Source organism: Anolis carolinensis, chromosome 5 (genome assembly GCF_035594765.1).
Source record: "Anolis carolinensis isolate JA03-04 chromosome 5, rAnoCar3.1.pri, whole genome shotgun sequence".
NCBI classification, from domain to species: domain Eukaryota; kingdom Metazoa; phylum Chordata; class Lepidosauria; order Squamata; family Dactyloidae; genus Anolis; species Anolis carolinensis.
The window spans coordinates 55,463,632-55,487,313 of NC_085845.1; the positions used below are offsets into that span (position 1 = coordinate 55,463,632).

The 23,682-nt window shown below is 43.7% G+C and overlaps 1 protein-coding gene across 5 annotated transcripts in view; it reads right to left on the bottom strand.

Moving 5' to 3' along the window:
• The window catches only part of marchf1 (membrane associated ring-CH-type finger 1), a 178,933-nt gene that overhangs the window by 22,871 nt on the left and 132,380 nt on the right, over window positions 1-23,682 (bottom strand). For all 5 annotated transcript variants that reach the window (XM_008111903.3, XM_062981349.1, XM_062981348.1 and 2 more), the window contains one exon: window positions 13,538-13,718. In XM_008111903.3, coding sequence (XP_008110110.2) covers window positions 13,538-13,718 — 181 coding nt within the window. The remainder of the gene's footprint in view (window positions 1-13,537; window positions 13,719-23,682) is intronic.

Sequence of the window (23,682 nt, forward strand, 5' to 3'; positions counted from 1 at the left end):
ATTATTCTCAACTTTGCAATATTATCTTTTTTCTTCGTGTACTCTGTGAATGCACACTAATGGAGAGGCTGCGCCTGCGCAGGTCCCAACGGAAACTCTTCCCAAGCTGAAGTTTGAATTTTGGCGGTAGCCACGCCCCTCCGTCCCCGGAGGGCATATAAGGCAGCCCTCGGCGTCTCCTCCTCAGTTCCTTTTTTTCCGCCGCAAGGTTCACTTCGGATTCTCATGTCTACGACTCGCTTCAAGCGCTGCACTCAGTGTGCCGCTAAAATTCCTGATTCCGACGGCCACGCCAAGTGCCTCTACTGCCTCGGAGAAGCACATGTCGTCGGTACCTGCCGTTTCTGCCTGGCCCTAACGGCTCAGGCTCGAAAAAATAGAGCCGCGAGGCTTAGAGCGGCGCTCTACGAAAAATCGCTCGCTCCCGAACCCGCTCCGTCGACTTCGGGCACGAAGTCGCCGCTTAATCCGGAATCGATGTCGTCTTCAGCGGCTAAAGCCCCTTCGGTCTCGTCTAAGGCGTCCAGAGCCTCCAGGTCGTCCAAGGCCGCTAAACCACCGTGCACCCTCACCACGGCCACGGTGTCGACACGTTCTGGTCGGGTCGGTCCTTCCTCGACGTCGAGCTCGGTGGCTTCCGTTTCCTCGGCTCGATCCCAGCTCGGGGCTCCTCCGTCGACCTCCGCGATGAAGATCGCCTTTAAAAGGGCTCATGAGGAAGCTCGTCGGACCCAATCCGACTCAGCAATGATCCCTCCCACGCCGGGTAAATCCCTGAGAGTTCCATCAAAACAACCGCCCGCTAAGAAGAGGGCAACCCAACGCTCTTCCTCTTCTGCCTCCTCCAAGATGGACGTCCCTTCTTCGGCAACTTCTTCTAGAAGGTCTTCTCCGATCGCTCCCGCTCAGCGACCTCGCCAGCCTTCTCCTCACCAACTCTCGGACGGCGAGTTACAGGACTCACCCCACCACTCCACTCAGACAGTGGTCAGGGTCCCATCTCCTCGACCTGCTGCTTCTCATCGTTCATCTCGTCAGCAGCTTTTTCCCCCGACCTCGACACCGGAACGGGGTAGACAAACCACTCGCCTGGCTCGAGCAGTCCAGGCTTCGGCCTCCAAAGAAGCTCGGCTACAGATAGCTCCTGCTCTTGAGGCGGTGCCGCCACCAGAGACTGTGTTGTCATCTCCCCCCCAGTCCCCCCAAGGGGCTGGGGACGATGAGATAGAGATTGATCGCCCGGATTCTGCTCTCTCGGCCTCGGTGCTATCCTTAGGCCTTGATCTCTCTCCTCCCCATGACGCCTATGAGGTGGATCCTCCTTCGCCTACCGACAACATTCGGGCCTTCTCCGAGCAAATGATTAGAATGGCTGATGCCCTGGGTTTAGAAATTAAACAGACTTCCAAAGCAGTAACTGACCCAGTTTTCAAACGGGTCCAAGCCCAGGCCCCTCCAGCCACGCTGTTGCCGTTCTTACCCTATCTCCTCGATGTTATCCAATCTTCGTGGAAGACCCCCTCCTCGATCCCTCCTACCTCGAAGAGAATCGAGTCTTGGTATCGTACGGATGACGACACCTTAGAATGGCTTAAACACCACCCCGACCCGAATTCCATGGTCGTTAAAGCTTCTCAGTCCTCCGGTCGTGAATCCATTACCCCTGCAGATAGAGAGGGTAAGAGGTTCGACGCGGTCGGTAGAAAACTCTACTCCGGAGCCCTTCTACTTTGTAGAATGGCGAACTATGGGGCCTGTATGGGGGCATACCAGCAGATCCTCTGGGAAAAAGCTCAGCCCTTCTTCGCAAAGTTGTCCGACGAAGACCGGTCGGTCATGTCCACCCTCCAACAAGAGGCCGATTCGTTAGCGCATCATCAAATCCAGATGGCTAAGCATACGGGCGATACGGCCGGCAAGATGATCGCCCACGCCATTGCCATTCGCCGCCACGCCTGGCTGAGATCTTCCGGCTTATCTTCTTCCTCGAGGCAGGTCATCGAGGACCTCCCCTTCGACGCCATGGGCCTCTTTAACGCTGGCACCGACGACAAGCTTAAAACCAACCATGACTTTAAAGTTCTAGCCACTAAATGCGGCGATCAACCCCAGGCTCACCGCACCAAGTGGTTTCCTCAACGCTTTCGACGCTTCCCGCCTCCTTCTTACCGCCAGCAATCTTTCAGACGTCCCTCGGTATCGAACAACCAAAATCGCCAACAGCCCCGTCGGGCTGCACAACCTCAAAGACAACGCGGCCGGGTCACCCCCACCGCTGGTCAACCTATCCGGCGTTCCTGACGCCATCTCTCCTTCCAGAGACTTTTTCTCCGGTACCGATGTCGTTCTCATGCCTCCGCACCCCTCTCCTCCACCAAATCAACCTCATGGTCTCTTTATAGACCGCCTGGCTCCCTTCTTTCACCGGTGGAAATCTATTACTTCAGATGCCTGGGTTCTAAAAATTGTCCAAGAAGGCTATGCCTTAGAATTCGAAGAACTCCCTCCCACCGGTCAGGTCCTTCTCTCCAACCCCTCTCAAGAAATACTCGCAGAGGTCGACACCCTCCTCGCCAAAGGGGCTATTCGGCCTTCTCCATCGGCACAGGACCCTCAAAGCTTCTTCTCCAGGTACTTTACGGTCCCGAAGAGGGGTGGGGGCCTCCGCCCAATTCTGGACTTACGCATGCTCAATGTCTTCATACGCCCAACCAAGTTCAGGATGGTCTCCATCGCCTCCATCCTCCCGATGCTTCACCGCGGAGACTACTTCGTGTCTATAGACCTCCGAGACGCCTATTTCCACGTGGCGATTCGAGAAAACCACAGGCGCTTCCTCTCTTTCAAGGTCCTCGACCAAACCTACCAGTTCACCGTTTTACCCTTTGGCCTCGTTACCGCCCCAAGGGTCTTTACCAAAGTCGTCGCCGTCGTGGCTGCCCACCTCCGGCTCCAGGGGATCACAGTTTTTCCCTATCTAGACGACTGGCTTCTGGTCGAATCCGACCCTGTCCTACTCCGTCGTCACGTCGACTACACCCTCTCTCTTCTAGACTCTCTCGGTCTCCAGCTAAACCACGACAAATCTCACCTCAACCCGTCGAACAAAATCCGCTTCATCGGCGCCCTGTTCGACTCAATCGCTCAGACTGTCTCGCTCCCGCTCGACAGGTTTCTAGCTCTCCGTCAACAAATCATCTTCTGCGAGACCCACCGAAGGGTTCGGGCTCGATCCATCCAAATACTGCTGGGCCACATGGCCTCCACAGTCCTCACGACCCCGTTCGCCAGGCTCCGTCTCCGGCCCCTGCAGAGGTGGTTCTTAGATGTTTTCAAGCCGTTTCGCCACCCCAACTCGAGGTTTCTCTCGGTCCCGCCTCATGTTCGTCGGTCGCTTCTCTGGTGGAAGTCCCCCTCCAACGTCTGCAGGGGTCTTCCGTTCCACTCGGTTCCTCCCTCGATCACCATAACCACAGACTCATCCAATTTCGGCTGGGGAGCCCACATGAAGGACCTCACTGTTCGAGGCCTCTGGTCTCTCTCCGAGAAGGCCAACCACATAAACTTTCTCGAACTCCTTGCTATCTTCAAGGCTCTGAAAGCCTTCTCCCGCCTGATCTCCCAAAGATCTCTCCTCGTACAGTCAGACAACACAGTAGCAGTATTCTACATCAACAAACAGGGCGGCACGGGCTCAAGGAAGCTGATGCTTCTCTCCTCCCAGCTGTGGCATTGGTGCATAGCCCGCAACATCCAAATCTCGGCGACTCACCTTCCCGGGATCCAGAACAACTTGGCAGACGCCCTCAGCAGAATGACGTCTTCCTCCCACGAGTGGATGCTCGACCCCAAGACTCTTCTTTCTCTCTTTCTCAAATGGGGTTTCCCCACCCTAGACCTCTTCGCTTCTCCCCAGAACGCTCAGCTGCCTCGGTACGGGGCAAGACTTCTCCCGTCCTCCTCTCCAGGCTGCCTGGGAGACGCCTTCCGTCTGGACTGGTCGGCGGAACCGATCTATCTCTTTCCGCCCTTTCCTCTGATACCGAAGGTCCTGCAGAAACTCCGGTCGGTACCAATGTCGGCGATCCTGATAGCGCCAGCCTGGCCTCGTCAGCCGTGGTTCCCGGCTCTTCTTCGTCTTTCCAAGGCGACCTTCTTCACTCTGCCTCTTCTACCACACCTCTTATCCAGGGAGAACGGCCAGATTCTGCATCCGGATCTCCCCTCTCTACATCTCACTGCTTGGAGGATTCTCGCCTGACCTCCCTCCCGCAGAACTTACAAGAGGTCCTCCGCGCAGCTCACAAGCCGGCTACAACCAGGGCCTACACTTATAAAGTCTCTCGCTTTCGTTCCTTTCTTCGCTCCCGAGGAATCACTGCTTTCCCAACCTCGGTACCGATTGTGCTGGACTTCCTTATGTCTCTAGCAGAGCAAAAACTTTCTCTTGCCTCTATGAAATCTTATCTGGCCGCTCTATCCTGGTGCTTTCAACAACATGGTAGACCATCATTGTTCTCCGATCACCTCGTCAAGACCTTCTTGAAAGGATACAACAACATCTGCCCACCGGCCCAACCTCCTACCCCAGGCTGGAACCTCGAGCTTGTCCTTTCCCAGCTCACTGCTTCTCCTTTCGAACCCTTGGCCTCGATCGACCTACGTCTCCTTTCTTGGAAAGTTGCCTTCTTGGTGGCCATAACCTCAGCGCGCAGACCCTCGGAGCTGGCGGCCCTTCGGGTTGATGAACCCTACCTCCGTTTTCATCACGACCGCGCCGTTCTCCGTCCGGACATCACCTTCCTCCCCAAGGTGGTCTCGGCCTTTCACCTTAACCAGGACATTGTCCTTCCCGCCTTCTTCCCGGACCCCTCGTCTTCCCTTGAGCGGAGACTGCACCTCCTTGATGTGCGTAGAGCACTTCTTTTCTACCGAGACCGCACTAAGGACATTCGAAAGACCCCAAAACTTTTTGTGGCCCATGCTCCAGATAAACTGGGCAATCCCATTTCCTCACAGAGACTGTCCCATTGGATTGCCCAGGCCATTGAACTGGCCTATGAACTAGCCAAACGACCTCCCCCTCCGTCGGTTCGCCCGCGTTCGACGAGAGGTCTCTCCACGTCGACTGCCTTTCTAAGGGGCATTCCCCTGGACTCTATTTGCAGGGCAGCAATCTGGTCCAACCCCCTTACATTTGTGTCTCACTATAGGGTAGACCAAAGGACTTTGAAGGACTCAGCCTTTGCTAGAGCAGTCTTATCCTCATGCTTGTCCTAAACCTTCTGTTCTTACGACTTCTCTGTGGCTACCTTTTTTCTCATGTGACTCTCTTATTGTTTCTCCTGTTCGGTACATGTTTGCACTGTTCTCTGACAGTTTGTGCCTTATTGCTACTGCCTTCTCCCTGGGAGAATGATGTTCCTGCCTACACATGTGCTCTTACGAGGGTTATATCATGCCTTACCGGACTGTTCTCGGTATTTGGTGTGTATTGATGCAATACCTTATTGGGTCCTCGGACCATGGTTTTTTCATGTTTTTTCATGTTTTTTCATGTCTAATAAACATATGTTTGGACAGTTTCTCGTTGTCAGGGTTTGCTTAGCCCGCCTCCGAGACCTAAGCTTGCTAGTCTCCATTAGTGTGCATTCACAGAGTACACGAAGAAAAAGGACAGGTTGCTTACCTGTAACCATGTTTCTTCGAGTGTACTCTGTGAATTCACACAAGCCCGCCCTTCCTTCCCCTCTGGCAAACCCTCTTCCTTTCTCGTTGCCTTAGCGGCGTAGGAACTGAGGAGGAGACGCCGAGGGCTGCCTTATATGCCCTCCGGGGACGGAGGGGCGTGGCTACCGCCAAAATTCAAACTTCAGCTTGGGAAGAGTTTCCGTTGGGACCTGCGCAGGCGCAGCCTCTCCATTAGTGTGAATTCACAGAGTACACTCGAAGAAACATGGTTACAGGTAAGCAACCTGTCCTTCTGGTCCTCTGGCATTTGGCTTTTTTTATAATGTTGTTAATCCTACTTTACACCTATTAGCTAATTTATTTGTTGGGTGCTGTGTTCCAAAAGAACCAAAATCAAGATGCCCTATTGCTCTATCTATCAACTTCAGCACAGAACCTGTGGCATTCTCTGATATTCATTTGGTGTTTCTGGACATGTTCCAATAAAATAAAGATACTAGAATATATTTTAGAGAGAGAAAACACAGAGCCAAATGTCTTTAAATAAACATTACCAAAGAATTAAATATGAAAAGTGATTTGAAAGCAGTCATAGCAAGAGGCTTTAGGGAAATCTTTGTTTGAAGATATACTGTTGCATTTATGCACATTTTAATTCTTTCATCCATTCCATATGGATCACAGGAATGTGTTGATTGTCTGTGTTTTTACACTTCTTCATGCTTCAGATACTGGATTAAATATAAATGAAATGCAGCTTTTGAGAGTATCAAAATCTAGTCCTTTAAAGTGAAAGAAGAAAAAGATTTCCCTCTGTGGTGTTAAGATATGCTGAGATGGATGGAGGTCAACAGGAAAACACTAAGAGAAGTTAATTTTACTATTTCAATTTTCTGCAGAGCATTGCAAAGGAATTTTCAAAGCAGTAAACTATTCTAACACGGAAAAAGAAAGCACATGAAAATATTATTGTAAAGCCTTTAATATGGATTGGAAAAGGGAAGATAATACAAAAAGTTCCATTCTTCAAATCATCTTGCCCATCCCCTGCTGTCATCTGTTCTGTTGCAGAAAGCATGAAAAAGCTCCCTTTGAACCACATAGTTCAGAATCCTATATATTAGTTGAGAAATGGCCAAAAAAGTTTTTTTTTCAAATTTCTACCACTTCTTCCTGGAATAGGATTACCAGATAAAATAAGCAGGGTTCACAGCTGCTGAAATTATTTATTCTATGCAACTGTTGAAGGAAATGTTTTTTAATTGTTTGTGTTGCTGTTCCCCATATATTTTATAAAGACACTGTAGGCTTCTTGAGGAATCAGATAAAGTATGTTAATAAATAAGAAAGGAGGCCTTTTATCACACACAGTTTCTCAAGTAGCTCCTGATACGGGAAAAAAAAATCACACAGTTCCTTAAAAAGAAAGCCTCATAAATCATTATTGCCATAACAGATTCAATATACAGTAGAGTCTCACTTATCCAACACTCGCTTATCCAACGTTCTGGATTATCCAACGCATTTTTGTAGTCAATGTTTTAAATATATCATGATATTTTGGTGCGAAATTCGTAAATACAGTAATTACTACGTAGCATTACTGCGTACTGAACTACTTTTTCTGCCAGATTTGTTGTATAACATGATTTTTTGGTGCTTAATTTGTAAAATCATAACCTAAATTGATGTTTAATATGCTTCTCCTTAATCTCTCCAACATATTCGCTTATCCAACATATCCAACATATTCGCTTATCCAACGTTCTGCTGGCCTGTTTGTGTTGGATAAGTGAGACTCTACTGTAATGCGATCAGGGTGAAAATCTGCATTACTGCAATTGTGCTGGATTTCACCATTGTACCAGTGGCTGCAGAACACTTTATGTACATGCACTGGCTCCCTCCTTGCACTAACTCTAGAAAATTCTTTCTACTAGTACAATGAACCATTTGCTAGTGCAATGAAATTATTGTTTATACAATGTAATCATTGCTAATACAATGTGGTGTATTCCATTCAATAGATGAAAGAGGTTGTTTGGCAAAGTCTTATAAAATGCAATAGGATAATATTTATTCAAATAACAGCTGAACTGCTTCATACTCTGACCTAGACACAACTCTTGTTTAATGGTTATTATTACAGTATGTACAGATCTACCTGATAATGGGCGAATGTATTTAGCTTTGTTGAAGCTAAATGAGATAGGCATGTGTTTCATGTCTGAGACATGACTACATTGAGACATTTTTTCATTCATGAATCATGTTAAAATAATTTCCTTTTAATGGGAAGCCTGTTTTCTGTGATAACTATGAAGGCAGACAGTTTGATAACAATCTGAGCTTAGGTTCAATGTAATTACTGGTTATAAGAGAGCAGCACTGGGAATGTTACACAGATGTCATGATAAAGTCAATTACAGTAGAAACAAACTTCAATCATCTGGCATAGGTACTGCCTACCGCAAGCCACAGGCAAAATCTCTACTCTGTATTCCAGAAATGGGACTTCAGTGAGGAATTTATATTTTAGGAGATTTTAACAAACAGATAGGTCTCTGGACTTAAAAAAAATTGCATTGTTTACCACCAATGGAGTGTAACCCTGGCAAAGTTTTAATGAGATAAATAGAAACCATGCAGAATAAAACTAGGGGTTTATTGCATTCAAAGACGCTGAACCACCAACCCTAGTAATCACAGAGTTTTTTGAGCTGTTACAATCACCTAGGAATCCTATATGATCTTTCACTTAACGTGAATTTATGTACAATTAACAAAGCAGAGGGATTAAGAAACCCTGTTAATGAATTGCAAATATGCATAACAGGACACCATCAAGATACATTGGGCATCAATGCTCATTGTTGTCTGATGTGATGAGCATTGATTCCCCCATCTCTCTGCCAGCTCTTCTATACAGCTAGATTACAGCAGCCTTCTATTAAACATGGAGATTGTGCAATTTCACAATTCTAATTCCTATACACATAAGTCGACTTATGAAGATGCAACTCTCATACAGGATTCTGGCAATTGTGGTATAGTTGATTTCAACCAAATTAGGCCCAACTTATTAGAAAAAAAGCAAAACTCATCTGGATTGTGGTCAATGTCTTCTGAAATCTCTGCTTCTGATCATCACAGATCTTCCAGTAGGAAAGAAGCTTTTGTGCTACGCATTCCACTTTGACTATCATAGTCAAAGCACTGAGAACTTAATACAAAGCTGTAAAAAGCTATTTATTATGTTTAAATGGCACTTTTAAGGCAAGAAAGGCTGCCAAAGGAGCTTACTTTTTAATTCCAAAGGGTACAAACAATTGGGGATATGTTGCTGTGCAAGTTTCAAGCTCCTCCCACCAAAAGGGAAGGAAGAAAGAACCTACAGGTACTGGCTTCTGTTTGTCTAGCTTCTCATTATAAAATGCATCCAACTGGGAAAAACAAATGCAACAATATTTTGGTTCATACTGGATTATCTGGTCACTCTCCTCATGACAAACGATGCAGGGTTTTCAAATTGTATGGTTTAAAGACGGGGAGAGGGACAAGTAAAACATTTTTTCATAATCTTCTTCCCATACTTCTCATTTACAAAAAATCACATGATCACTGTGTATCAGAGCAACAATAAAACAGCACTTTTGTACTGAAATGTTAATGACCTCCGCAGAGAGCTAGACAGGGGGAGTGTGTCCCTGCTAGATCTCTTGGATCTCTCGGTGGCTTTCGATATCATCGACCATAGTATCCTTCTCGGTCAGTTCTCCGAAATGGGTCTTCCTGGAGGATCGTACTCAGTTGGTGATGCTGGGGGATATCTGCTCGGATCCCAGACCATTGACCTGTGGGGTCCCACAAGGTTCTATTATTTCTCCCATGCTTTTTAACATCTACGTGAAACCGCTGGGTGAGGTCATCCAGAGTTTTGGAGTTGGGTGCCATCTCTACGCAGATGATACTCAACTCTACTACTATTTTCCACCACATTCCAAGGAAGCTCCCCAGATCCTGGACCAGTGCCTGAAAGCTGTGACAGACTGGATGAGGTCCAACAAACTGAAGCTTAATCCAGACAATACAGAGATCCTCCTGGTCAACCGTGGGGCTGATCGGGGTATAGGGTGGCAACCTGTGCTCAACGGGGTTACACTCCCCCTGAAGGCACAGGTCTGCAGTTTGGGGGTCCTCCTGGACTCAGCACTGATGCTTGATGTTGTGCATCAGTTGTCAGTTGTGGCTGGGAGGACCTTTGCACATTTAAAACTTGTGTGCCAGCTACGACCATACCTCAAAAAGCTTGACTTGGTCCATGCCTTAGTTACATCTAAAAAGGACTACTGCAATGCACTCTACATGGGGCTGCCCTTGAAGATGGCTCGGAAACTGCAGTTAGTGCAAAGGTTGGCAGCCAGATTATATGGAGCACACCATGCCCCTACTAAAGCAGCTCCACTGGCTGCCGATGAGTTTCTGGACCCAATTCAAAGTGCAGGTTATTACCTATAAAGTCCTATATACTTCGGATCCAACCTATCTTTGAGATCGCATCTCCTTCTATGAACCGGCACGTGCTTTGGAATGCCCTCCCATGGGAGATCAGGCTAGCCCCTACCCTTAAACCTTCCTCACACAATTAAAAGACATGGCTTTTCTGACAAGCCTTTGACTATGTTTAGATTCTTTAATAATACATATGAGGACCCTTAGATTCTTTATTAAGCATTTTACAATTCTGAGATTGAATGCTACTGTTTAACCTACAGCAATTGCTGTATTTTGTTGTTTTACCAGGGGGTACCGTGAATGTATGATGTTATGTTGAATGTTAATTGTCTATGTTTTGTTTTGTACTTGTTGTATTTTGCATGTTACACCTTGAGTGTTCTATGAGCCACCCCAAGTGACTCTGGGAGATGGTGATGGGATATAAATAAAAGATTATTATTATTATTATTATTATTATTATTATTATTATTATTATTATTTCACTATTTCACTGATGTACTAAAATGAAAAAAAAAATTCTTCCAAAACAAAAGAAACTACCTGAAACCTCAAGAAATCATGCTCTCAGGGTTTTTTTTAAAAAAACTTCTAGTAAGGATTCAATAAACCAATGCACCCAACAACAACACAATCTGCCCAAAAGGTAAAAGAAAAGAGCCTGCTGACGGAATAAGCAAACACAGAGGTGGCAACCAGTAATACCTGACAAAAAAGGAGAAATTCTTTTATACAGCTGACAGGTCTATAGTTCACTATCTGGCAAAGAGAGATGACCATTTCAGAGGAGACTGTGGTCAATTGCATAAAGTGTTTTAGTGAGTGAATTATGTAACTAAACTGATCAGAATAGTAAGGAAAATGCTCCAAACAGAACTAGTGATCTGTTTGTGTTTTTATGAAGAAAACATAGATTTTAGACGTTGTTTTTCTTCATACTCTTATTAGCAAATCAAATCTCTGAAATTTCACATCTTATTTAAAAAAGTATACTAGTATCTTCCCTAGGGGATAGGTTCTTATATGCTGCACTTGAAAGCAAAATCATTCATAAGTTAGCCTTGTGCAACACTTTTGGTCTGCCCTTGTTTTTCATTGTTTCCTTGATTTGTATTGTAATGGATATTATTATTTATTGTATTGCTCACTGTGTTGTGATGTGTTGTTCTTTTATATGCTGTTTATATTGTATTGTTTTGGGCATGGCCCCATGTAAGCCGCCCCGAGTCCCCATTGGGGAGATGGTGGCGGGGTATAAATAAAGTATTATTATTATTATTATTATTATTATTATTATTATTATTTTGGTGTTAGTGATCTTAATCCAACTGCTACTCCTAACTGAAATAGAGCCACTGAATCATGTGCCAAATGGTAAACTAACATTTATGTTACTCCCACTAATTCAATCTATCTACTCTGGTTGAGACTAGCCATTCTATTTAGGCCAGCATGAACATTATTTTTGCCTATTTTAAAATGTTTTGGAAATGTTTGTGCTTATATACGATAGGAAAGCATGCTAGAAAGGTACAGGGCAGTTTATATATCTGATATGCTCAAAAGGCTGAGTGGGATTAGTGAACCGTTTAGAAAGATTACTGAGATAAATCAGGGACATCTGAAGTTCATGTAGGTTCAGATTTCAGCTTGTGTAACTGTCACAGTTATTAATTCATATGTAGTTATAAATGCAAAATATGTTAATGGCTGATCAAAATATTAGTCCCTCACATTCTGCTTTTACAATGACCAAAACAAATACCAAAACACTATTTACAAAAGAGGGAAAAGCAATTTTATATAAGACAGATATTGGCATGAAGATATATTCAGAGCTACTTGAACCTTGTAGCAATACATGGTCATTATTCCTATTTTAGCTGTGGCTTTAAATTATTTTTATTTTGTTTTTAAATCTGTTTTACATGTTTTTTAATTTGTGTATTTTAGAAACATTTTTAGCCTTCTATGCTGCCTTGGAGGCTCAGGCATACCAAGAGGCAAAACCTAAATGCTTTAAATAAAACATAAACAAAACCAAAAAGGGGGTGGCTCAACTTCAGAGACAATTTGCAACAACCTCTAGAAGTCCAGCTCCCACCAACTAGCAGCCAGACAATAAGGCCAATGCAGGCTCCCAACATTTCCAGGGATCTATGTGGCCAATCAACTAACTAGATGACTCACTAAAAGTCTCAGGATGGCACCCATCCCCACAAGATAAAAACTAGGGAGGTGAGTTGGGGAGCTTTTATTAAAGACAATAATCTTAAGAGATAAGATTTGAATTTAAATCACATTTGGGAGCTTTTTGAATTTCTACTGAATGGCATTCTAGACAGAACACATGGCATTCTAGACAGAACATGTTAAAAGTATTCCTCAAGTATATTTCAACTTTGCAATGTGCATTCTGTTTTTCTTTCCAAAAAATATTAAGCAGAACAAATTATCCTGAACATGACATCTGTAAAACTTGAATGTGGGAGGAGGGAGACTTGGTGAATATTCAGAAACTGCAGAAGAAACATATTCATTCAGTTTCTTGAATGTTGTGGAAGTGTCATTGAAACAGAAAGTCATGCATATATTCTGAAAGTTAAGTTCTCTCTTTGCTGTGGCTTCTCTTACTAACAAATGAACACAATGGCACTGTAATTGGCAATATTAGTATAATATTTAAATGATGAGGTAATATGTTCAAAAACTGTACTGTAAGGTGTAAACAAACAGCAATTTCCCTGGTGGGACAAAACTCAAGGAGGCAAAAAACTAGAAGCTGAGTGAAAAAAAGTGGAAACAAAAGAATAAGGACAAAGTAAGAAACCTAAGGGATGGAAATAACCAGATTCAATGTGAAGGTGAGTCCAGGAAAACTTGATAAATGATGTGGCAAGGGAGAGGAGGCAGAAAGCTTGCAATAGAGACTAAGGAATCTCAAAAACATTGCTTTGGTGAGAGACATTAAGAAGAGGGTGACTTTCACATTCTGATTTTCAATTCAGCAGTAAAAGTTTTGGCTGTAATACATTTTATCTGTCTATGATTACTTTATTCCATATGACCTTTGGTAAAAAGCACACAACTATGAATACTATAATATTATGTCCCATATTTTAAACATTGTGCAAACATGCCAATGCCAATAATATTCCAGTTATATTCATGTGAAAAAAGAGTGAACAATTCAAATTGTACAGACATGAACAAACCAATACAGAACTCCATGTATGAATCAACACTAATCCAAAGGGACGGACTGAAAATTTACACACATTGTCAGCTATGGTATCCCACAGCTGCATGGATTTAATCCCTAGCACCATACCTTTCGAAGAGGTTTGAGCTTGGTCTCCATTATAAAGTCATATTTGCAGAGTTCACAGCACCGTGTGTCTGAGCTCTTAATCCACTGATGCAGGCAGGCTTGATGAACAAAACGTAGGGTCCCTGTACAGCGACATGGTGTGATGAGGGGGTTTTCGTCATCTCCCTCACAGTGACAGATCCTGACAGGAAGGATAGCAACAGCGAGTGAGCAAAATGAAAGCTTATTTGCACTGCTTTTCCTGCTAAGAGTTGGCATTCAAAGCATTCAGAATGCATAACCTTTGAGATTTGATCACAGGAGTCCTTTTCCCAGTTCTTTGCTATAGATAATAATGCATTCCATTTTTAGCATTACCCAGAGATGTTTCATCCAATAACACATTTCAATCACCTCAATAACCCTATCTAGGCTGATAAAACCAGACATGAAAAAAGGAGGAAAGTACATCTGCTCTTTCTCTCCTCATGTGACAGCAACATGGGTACCCTAGAGGCAACTTCCACTGCATGTTAAGGATTGCCATACGATGTTCATGTAACCATGCTTTGTTATTACAAGGTAGCTGCCACACAAACTTGATTATCTTCATAGTTACTTAGAAATAGGTTCCACTGTGCTCAATGGGGCACATCCCCAATCAAGTGAAGCCTTGTCCCTCTAAGCCGAATCATACTTAAAAGTGTTTCTTGGAATGGCCACTGCTTGCTGTTCTTTATCTAGCTTCAAATCTTTTAAACACAAAAAAACAAGATTGGTGACTTATAAACAATAAAGAACACAACTCTTACAGGTGAATATCAAGTATGTACCAGAAGGATGAACAATGACCAGTAGTTATTAACAGGAAATCATATTTTTCACATGGGGATTTCTGTTCCTACCAGGGCCGGCCGGAGATAAATTTATATGTAAAGCGAGGGGGGAAATTGCGCCCCCCCCACCGGCGCCGCGGGAGGCGTGGCCATGTGCCGCGGGAGGCACATGGCCACGCCTACCGCGGCGCCGGCGGGCCCCGCCTCCTGCTCCCTGGCCCCGCCTCTCACGTAGCGTGGGAGGCGGGGTCACGGCGAGCAGCGCGGGAGGCGGGGCCAGGGCTGGCCCCGCCTCCCGCGCAGCTCACCCCGACCCTGCCTCTCACCCAGCGTGAGAGGCGGGGCCGGGGCGCACAGGCCGGGAGGCAGGGCTCCGCCCAGACGGGGCCTTGCCTCCCGCCCCGCGCGGCCTGGGCTTTTCCAGGCAGGCCGACTGCACTGGAGGTCCCTGCAGGCCGCGATCGCGGCCTGCAGGGACCTTCGGTGCAGTCGGCCCGCCTGGAAAAGGCCAGACGGGCGAGGCTGAGCTGCGTGGGAGGCAGGGCCAACCCTGGCCCCGCCTCCCACGCAGCTCACCCCGACCCCGCCTCTCACGCAACGTGAGAGGCGGGGCCGGGGCGCACAGGCCGGGAGGCAGGGCTCCGCCCAGACGGGGCCTTGCCTCCCGCCCCGCGCGGCCTGGGCTTTTCCAGGCAGGCCGACTGCACAGGAGGTCCCTGCAGGCCGCGATCGCGGCCTGCAGGGACCTTCGGTGCAGTCGGCCCGCCTGGAAAAGGCCAGACGGGCGAGGCTGAGCTGCGTGGGAGGCAGGGCCAACCCTGGCCCCGCCTCCCACGCAGCTCACCCCGACCCCGCCTCTCACGCAACGTGAGAGGCGGAGCCGGGGCGCACAGGCCGGGAGGCAGGGCTCCGCCCAGACGGGGCCTTGCCTCCCGCCCCGTGCGGCCTGGGCTTTTCCAGGCAGGTAGACTGCACCGGAGGTCCCTGCAGGCCGCAATCGCGGCCTGCAGGGACCTTCGGTGCAGTCTGCCCGCCTGGAAAAGGCCAGATGGGCAAGGCTGAGCTGCGCGGGAGGCAGGGCCAACCCTGGCCCCGCCTCCCACGCAGCTCACCCCGACCCCGCCTCTCACACAACGTGAGAGGCGGGGCCAGGGCGCACAGGCCGGCCATCCAGGGCCATCCCAGCCGGCCATGAGCTCGCTCGTCACCGAACAGGCCTTCCTGTTCGCCGGCGAGTGAGCTCATGGTCCCCGCTGGGAGGGGGGAAGCCTGACGGCGCCCCCCGGGCCCTGCGCCCGAGGCGGCCGCCGCACGTGGCCTCCGTGTTGGGCCGGCCCTGGTTCCTACTATGTCTAAACACAATTGTTGCCACATGGTTTCTGATATGATTTATATATCTTTCCCATTCCGGCACATTCTGTACTGGGTTTTATGAACTAGTCTCCTGTTTTAATATTGTATGTTTTATGTCGATTTTATCGATTGTTTTACTGACAATTGATGTTTTATTGGTATAATTGTTTTATTGTTGTATTATTGATATTTGACTGTTTTATCTGGCTAGGCCCCATGTAAGCCGATCTGTGCCAGTTTAAGTAACAATCTTTCTCTATCAAGGAAATAAGGGCTAGAATTTACTGCACCACTAAGACAAGGATGGTGAATGTACATGGCACTCACTGCCCCCAAGCTGCCCAATCCTGGGGAAAGTGTATGTGTATGTAAACACTGCTGGCTGGTTCCAAATTAGAACTGGCCAAACTTTACATGTTGCCCAAGGACAGGGAAGCTCTGGAACTTTGGGGAACCTCTAGGGCAAGCCTGTACAATGTGGCAGTAGGTAAGGGCCAAAATAAAAATAGGTCAAACTTCTTCGGGCCGCAGATCTATCTATCTATCTATCTATCTATCTATCTATCTATCTATCTATATATATAAGAGTGATGGAATCAGGGCACCAGACAAAACAACAAAACTACAGGCTGCCCAACCTCGAAATTTGACAACACAACCCATCATCCACGGCTCTAGGTTGATACAACAAAAAGAAAAGAAAAATAAAATCCTAATTAGAGGGAGAGCAATAATTGTTTTTATCCAATTGCTGCCAGTTTAGAGGGCTAATCTCTGCCCACTTGGTCTCCTAGCAACCAACTCAGCCAAAGGACAGCCAGGGTTCAGTTAGGGGACAGGCAGATTTAGGCCTCACTTAGGCCTCTTCCACAGATTATCTAATCTGCACTGGATTATATGGCAGTGTAGACTCAAGGCCCTTCCACACAGCTATATAACCCATTTATAATCTTATATTATCTGCTTTGCACTGGATTATCTGGACTCCACACTGCCATATAATCCACTGCAGTGTGCATTTTATACAGCTGTGAAGAAGGGGCCTCATAGAATCCAGTTCTAAGCAGATAATATAAGATTATCAATATACAGTAGAGTCTCACTTATCCAACATAAACAAGCCGGCAGGATAAGTGAATATGTTGGATAATAAGAAGGGATTCAGGAAAAGCCGATTAAACATCAAATTAGGTAATCGTTATACAAATTAAGCACCAAAACATAATATTATACAACAAATTTGACAGAAAACGTAGTTCCATGCGCAGTAATGCTATGTAGTAATTACAGTAGAGTCTCGCTTATCCAATGTTCTGGATTATCCAACACATTTTTGTAGTCAATGTTTTCAATATATCGTGATATTTTGGTGCTAAATTCATAAATACAGTAATTACTACATAGCATTACTGCGTATTGAACTACTTTTTCTGCCAAATTTGTTGTCTAACATGATGTTTTGGTGCTTCATTTGTAAAATCATAACCTAATTTGATATTTAATAGGCTTTTCCTTAATGCCTCCTTATTATCCAACATATTCGCTTATCCAACATTCTGCCGGCCCGTTTATGTTGGATAAGTGAGACACTACTGTACTGTATTTACAAATTTACCAATAAAATATCACAATGAATTTAAAACACTGACTACAAAAACATTGATTATGAAAAGGCAGACTGCGTTGGATAATCCAGAACATTGTATAAGTGAATGTTGGATAAGTGAGATTCTACTTTAATATGAAATAATTACTGGGATAGAATAATGCATGACAATATAATCTCTAAAACCAGGAAGGTAAATAAAAAAATAAAGAAAGTAAATAAAGCAGGAAAATTGGAAATTCCACAAAGGAAACAATCAGGGCCAGCTAACACCTTCCAAGAAAGGATTCTTCCAGAAAGGAAGCTGAGAAGGCAGTGAAGCACTGTGTATTACTAAAGTCATTATTATTACTATCATTACTATCATTACTATCATTACTATTATTATTATTATTATTATTATTATTATTATTGTGTTGCGGTCAACCGTGAAAATGAATACAATCTGGCTCCAAGTATTCAAAAACACTAAAATCAGAATATATAAAAATTAATGTGGTATAATAAAACAGAACAATACAATCTCTAAAATCAGAACACTAAATAAAGAACAACACTCTGAAAACAGGGGAATTCCACACAGGAAACAATCAGGGCCAGCTAACACCTCCCAACAAAGTATTCCCATCATCAAAGTCTGGCAAATCCTCTGTTTTCTCAGGGCCACAGACAGTAGAAGCACATAAAATATTGCAAACAACACCACTCTGAAAACAAGGGAATTCCAGACAGGAAACAATCAGGGCCAGCTAACACCTCCCAACAAAAAATTCACTCAGGGAGGAAACAGCCAAGCTTTAAATCTGCAAGGCCATTACATCCTAATCATTTTTCCTAATTGCAACATTCATACTTGCCTCCAGCAGACAAAAAAAAAATCAGAAATATTGTATATTCACAACCTTTAGGAAATAATATCCCCTGATGGCGCAGCGTGTTAAAGCGCTGAGCTGCTGAACTTCTGGACCGAAAGGCCGCAGGTTTGAATTGGGGGAGCGGAGAGAGCCCCCACTGTTAGCCCCAGCTTCTGCCAACCCAGAAGTTAAAAACATGCAAATGTGAGTGCATCAATAGGTACTGCTCCGGTGGGAAGGTAACACCACTCCATGCAGTCATCCCACATGACCTTGGAGGAGTCTACGGACAACGCCGGCTCTTCGGCTTAGAAATGGAGATGAACACCAACCCCCAGAGTCAGGGGAAAACGTTTACCCTTTACCTTAACTACCACCAATTCCTCAATACTTTATTTCCCATACCACCATACTTCACCACAGCAACGCGTGGCCGGGCACAGCTAGTAGGTTATATAGCACTGAGCCATGACTGTTAAAAATGGTGTCAGACTGCATGAATTCTACAGTGTAGATGCACCCACTGTCTTCGAACTGTACTAAAATGGTTAGCCTTCCAGGTGTCACAAGATTTGTGCGACACAACCGCTCGAACGGCAATTTCTATTTTTTTTTATATCCTCTGCTTTCCTCCCCTCTTTCTCCTTGCTGCAAGAGTAGCTATATTCGTGCTTTGCCTGGATCTCAGCAGTTTTCTGTACCCAAATCTGCTTCTTCAAGCAGGAAGAGGAGGAGGCTAGTAGCGGCTCCACCTGCTATGCACTTTGCATCTCATGTGGTTTGTATTGAGTGAGGTGTCCAAGCCCATGGAGGCAGAGAGGCTGCTGTGGCCTTGGCTCAAACTGAGCATGCTGGCTTGCGACTTCCTTGTAGCCACCACTGCTCCCCTCTCCAGAGCCTCCTGCTCCCCAAAGGGCATTCTAGCCTCTGTATGGACATCTCCTGGACCTATGCATATAGGTCTTAGAAAATAATTTTTCTAGCATACGCTTTGCAAATTTCTATTAAAGTGGATTGGAGTGCATGAAAGCATATGGACTCCATCTGAAATGTACTGAAGTTTGTTGAAGTTTTTGCTAGAAAATGCCTTCACGTATTTTTATGCTGAGACGAACATAGCCCTGATTTGAATTCTGATGCGTTTTTCCAAATTCAGCATTCAGAAGAACAGAGAGACAAGGTTCTTTTTCCATGTCACATACGTTCAAGAACTGAAAATTCTGCGCTTATAAAAATGTAACAGTACATCTGCAAAATTAATCCATAAAAAGATATGTTCAATCTGCACAGGACTGAAAATGTTTCTTAGACCAACTCTAAAGTAAAACTAATAGAAATTTTAATTCAATTTTTTTTAAAAAAATATATATATCCAGGTTTTTCTTTTATGTGTGTGGTCCATCACTTAGGTTAGTATCAGGACTAAGGCCCCTTCTACACTGCCATATAATCCAGATTATCGAATCAAATAATCCAGATTATCTGTTTTGAACTGGATTATATGAGTCTACACTGCCATACACTTCAGTTCAAAGCAGATAATCTGGATTTTATATGGCAGCGTAATGAGGCCTTAATGAGGGGAAGAGCAATAAGGGATGGATCTGTTTTGTTTTCTTTCCACACTATTTACTTGGAACTTTTATATGTTTAATACTTCTATACTTATTCTCACATATTTCTGCATGCATATGTAACTTCATTGTACAGGCAGTCTCTGAGCTACAATCATCTGACTTGCAAATGACTCACAGTTAAGAACGGGGTGAAACAATAGGAAGTGAGAGAAATCTACACCTCGGAGGGGAAATTAACTCCTGGAAGAGTTTTCATGGTAAAAAGGTGTCTCAACTGTGGCTATATTGCCAATCCTTGTTTCCACAACAAGCCAAATTTTGCAAAATCCAATTATATCATGGAAAGTGAGGTGAAATCTTCTGAACAGGGGCACAGACAGCAAAACAAACACCACCGGGATGTTAACCCTTTCCTATGCTATTCAAAGTTTTCATATCTATCTATCTATTGTTACACTTTTAAAATGCCCCGACTTGCATACAAAATCAACTTAAGAAAAAACCTATAGAACAAACCTTGGGGACGATATGTACTTATAAAATTGGGAAATAATGGGCAATGCTGTTTTTAGCCGAGGGTGAAGGGGAGGGGTATGGCTTGAAGAAACAAATGGAATGGAAGATTCAGAATGTAAATACTGTACTGAAACAATTGTGTGTACATGGCTGGACTTTAGGCTTCCCATATAACAGCATTTCCACTGCTAGCAACTTCTGTATAGCATCACTTGTTTGCCTAACATTGGGCTGTTTTCTCAATATCATTGCAGGAGATAATGTGTGACATAATGATGTTATGTGTAGTGGCATGAAAATGGCCAGTAAAGCACAGCACTAACCAATCAATTGGCCAGGTACCACAGATGATAAACAATGAAGCCAAAGGTGGTAGCCCCCTAAGTGCATGCAATAATACAGCTATCGGGGAAAAGGCTTAACTGTAGCTCTCAAACAATGAGCCTTCAACCTGAACAGTGATATGGAAAAAGAAAAAAAACCCCTTTGTATTCAAAGAACAACAAAACATTTCAAAAACAACCTAGGATGGGTTCCAGGGCAGAATGAGTCCTAAATACTGGAATATATGGTGTGATTCTGTTCATGTACACAGAATCAAGTGAAATATATGGGTTTTACAAACAAGTAACCAATCGTTCTTTGAAACAACTCTACGCTAGATTAGCTAGTGAAAAGCAGTACTAATGGCAAAAAGAGATGAAAATGCACAATTTCTTATAACACTCAAGAAAATCAGTCACAACATCCTTAAAAAAACTCAGTTCACCTTGCACATTTATGTCTTTCCCCCATAGATCCACCCTTTAAGGGAAACACTATTCTTCGTGGATTTCCTGTCTGGAAATCATTTCCTTCTATGCAGGAAACTGCATGAAAACTATGTAAGATCACACAAATTAATCTACATGTAGGTTTCTTTCTTTCTACAGAGGAAAGCAGGAACACTGTTAACAGGTTGGTAATCCGTGTGAACATCCTTACATTTTGTCTAGAGCTCCAACAGCACTTTCTAAGTTTTGCCAATTTAGATAAAACTTTTTTATCTCAGCATAAAGCATCACATGAACAGACCAACATCATTTTCTTTTTAAATCAAACTCATTTCCCAAAGGGGAATGCAGGGCTTTGTTCATATTAATTCTAGCGATATATAATTTATTTGGAATACTTCTGTGTTTAAGCCATTTATAATTTAGACAAATAAATTGGGAACCCAGGAGTCCTTTTCAGCCACTGTCAGAATTGTTTTAAATTAGTTTAAAAGCTAAAATATCATTGTAAAACTCCACTGGGATAACAAATAAAATGACAGAGCCACTCTGAACGGAACACAAATGATTCTTCAGAAGAAACACTTAACCTAAAACACTGAATGAATTATAAATTAAAAACATATAATGAGAATACTGAATTCTGTGGCAATAGAAATAATGTCTAGAGGAAATGATTATGGAAACAACTTGAAATGTATTAAGTGCTCTTGTCGTCTGTTTATTTTTTCTCTGCTTGTAATTTATTTAACCATAAAAAGATTGGTTGAAAATGATAGTTTGCCTAAGGACATTGAGAATTAATGTGTATACCCTTAGCGCACACAGGGAGTATGAAAGGGCAGAGCTTCAACTGTGTTGTGCTTTTATTACTTACTCTTTCCACACCTTTTTTGAAGACTTGAGGAAATTTGAGCAGCAAAATCTCATAGTTTCTCTAATCATAAATGCCTCTTTCAATGTTTTCTATGCTGGCTGTAGTGCACGGCTTGAGAATCTACATAGTTTTTTTTAAAAGGGCTGATTAAAGAGTGAGGAATGGGTCATGCCATGTAAAGCATTGTGCCAACTTCCACTTCATCTAGAACAGTGGTTCTCAACCTGGGGTCCCCAGATGTTTTTGGCCTACAACTCCCAGAAATCCCAGTCAGTTTACCAGCTGTTAGGAATTCTGGGAGTTGAAGGATAAAAACATCTGGGAATCCCAGGTTGAGAACCACTGCCTTTCTTAGGCACATTCCAATGGAAAGCAGGGCAAGAATTGTTTATTAGAAAATGAATACTTAATGACTCCTCTGACATACTTCTCAACCCACAGCATGGGAGGACAGCTACCGGTAGAAAATTAAAAAAACAAAACAAAACAAAAACAAAATGGAAATATATAATGGAGATTGATAAAATCCCCTTAACCACAAAAATGTTAGTAGGCTTCTTGAGGCACATAACTTTTATAATGTGTAGGGAAACTCTAGTATGGCTATATTCTAGAATATAGCAGAGAAAAGCATATATGACATTTGTAACTATTCAGAAAAAAATTCTACTGAGTTCAACAATGTTTACTCACATATAAATAAATATAGGATTGCAGTCTAAACTATCAATCCTATAGGGTGATATATAAATGGAAAGATAGAAATCATCTACATTCTTAACTTTGTGGTTGTTCTTATCTGCCTTCAAGTTAATTCTGACCTATAGTGACTCTAAAACAAACTGATTATAGTGTTTTCTTGGCACAATTTATACAGAAAGGGCTTTCTAATTGCTATTGCCTTCCTCTTAAGCTGAGAAAGTGTATCTTACCCCAGAGCACCCATTAAGTTTCCATGGCTGAACAGGATTCAGACTTTGCTCTACCAGAGTCCTAGTTAAAACGCAGATCATTATACTATGCTAGTTTTAGAACATTTACTGCCAACATGAATATAGTTTACTTCTATTCTGAACATCAAGAGAAGGCAGAAACTGAAATTACTTGCTACAACATTTTAAATGTTAATTTAGTGCTTAATTCGAAGTTGGCACAAAATCATTCTCAGATGGTAGTACTAAGGCTAGAACTTGAGTTTCCGTAATCCTCACATCTATCTGGTGCGACTTCAACAATATTAAATATATTGCATTAGTGAACAACCTTGAGACTTCATGGTTGACTCTTCATTCCCACTGAGGTCAACAAGGACATTGTTTCCAGAAGCTATTTGTTTGGGGGAGAGGAGGGGGGGAACAAGATAGTCATGTCATTTCTTTACTTTGTCATTTCTAACTGGACTGTACATATCACTTACAAAAGCAAAATATTTTGGCTAGAAGTTCTGAAATTTATCTCTCTCTACGTATGTCTGCTTCATACTGCACAGCTTTTTGGGTAAAAAGAAAATTCGAACAAGATACAGAAAGACAACAGGCTGTAGCCTCCCCCACCTCATCACAATTATCTGGAAATGATACAGCACTGAACACACACTAATATATTACTGAAAGATGACAACATTAAAATCTGAATCATCTGCAGTAACTTGACATCCACTTCCATTTAATTCAACCACTTCCTTCTCAGCTACAATGAATTTGCATTCACATAATATATTTTTCTGAATCAACTACATTATTAGCAGAACATACAAAGAACTGAGTGGAAGATA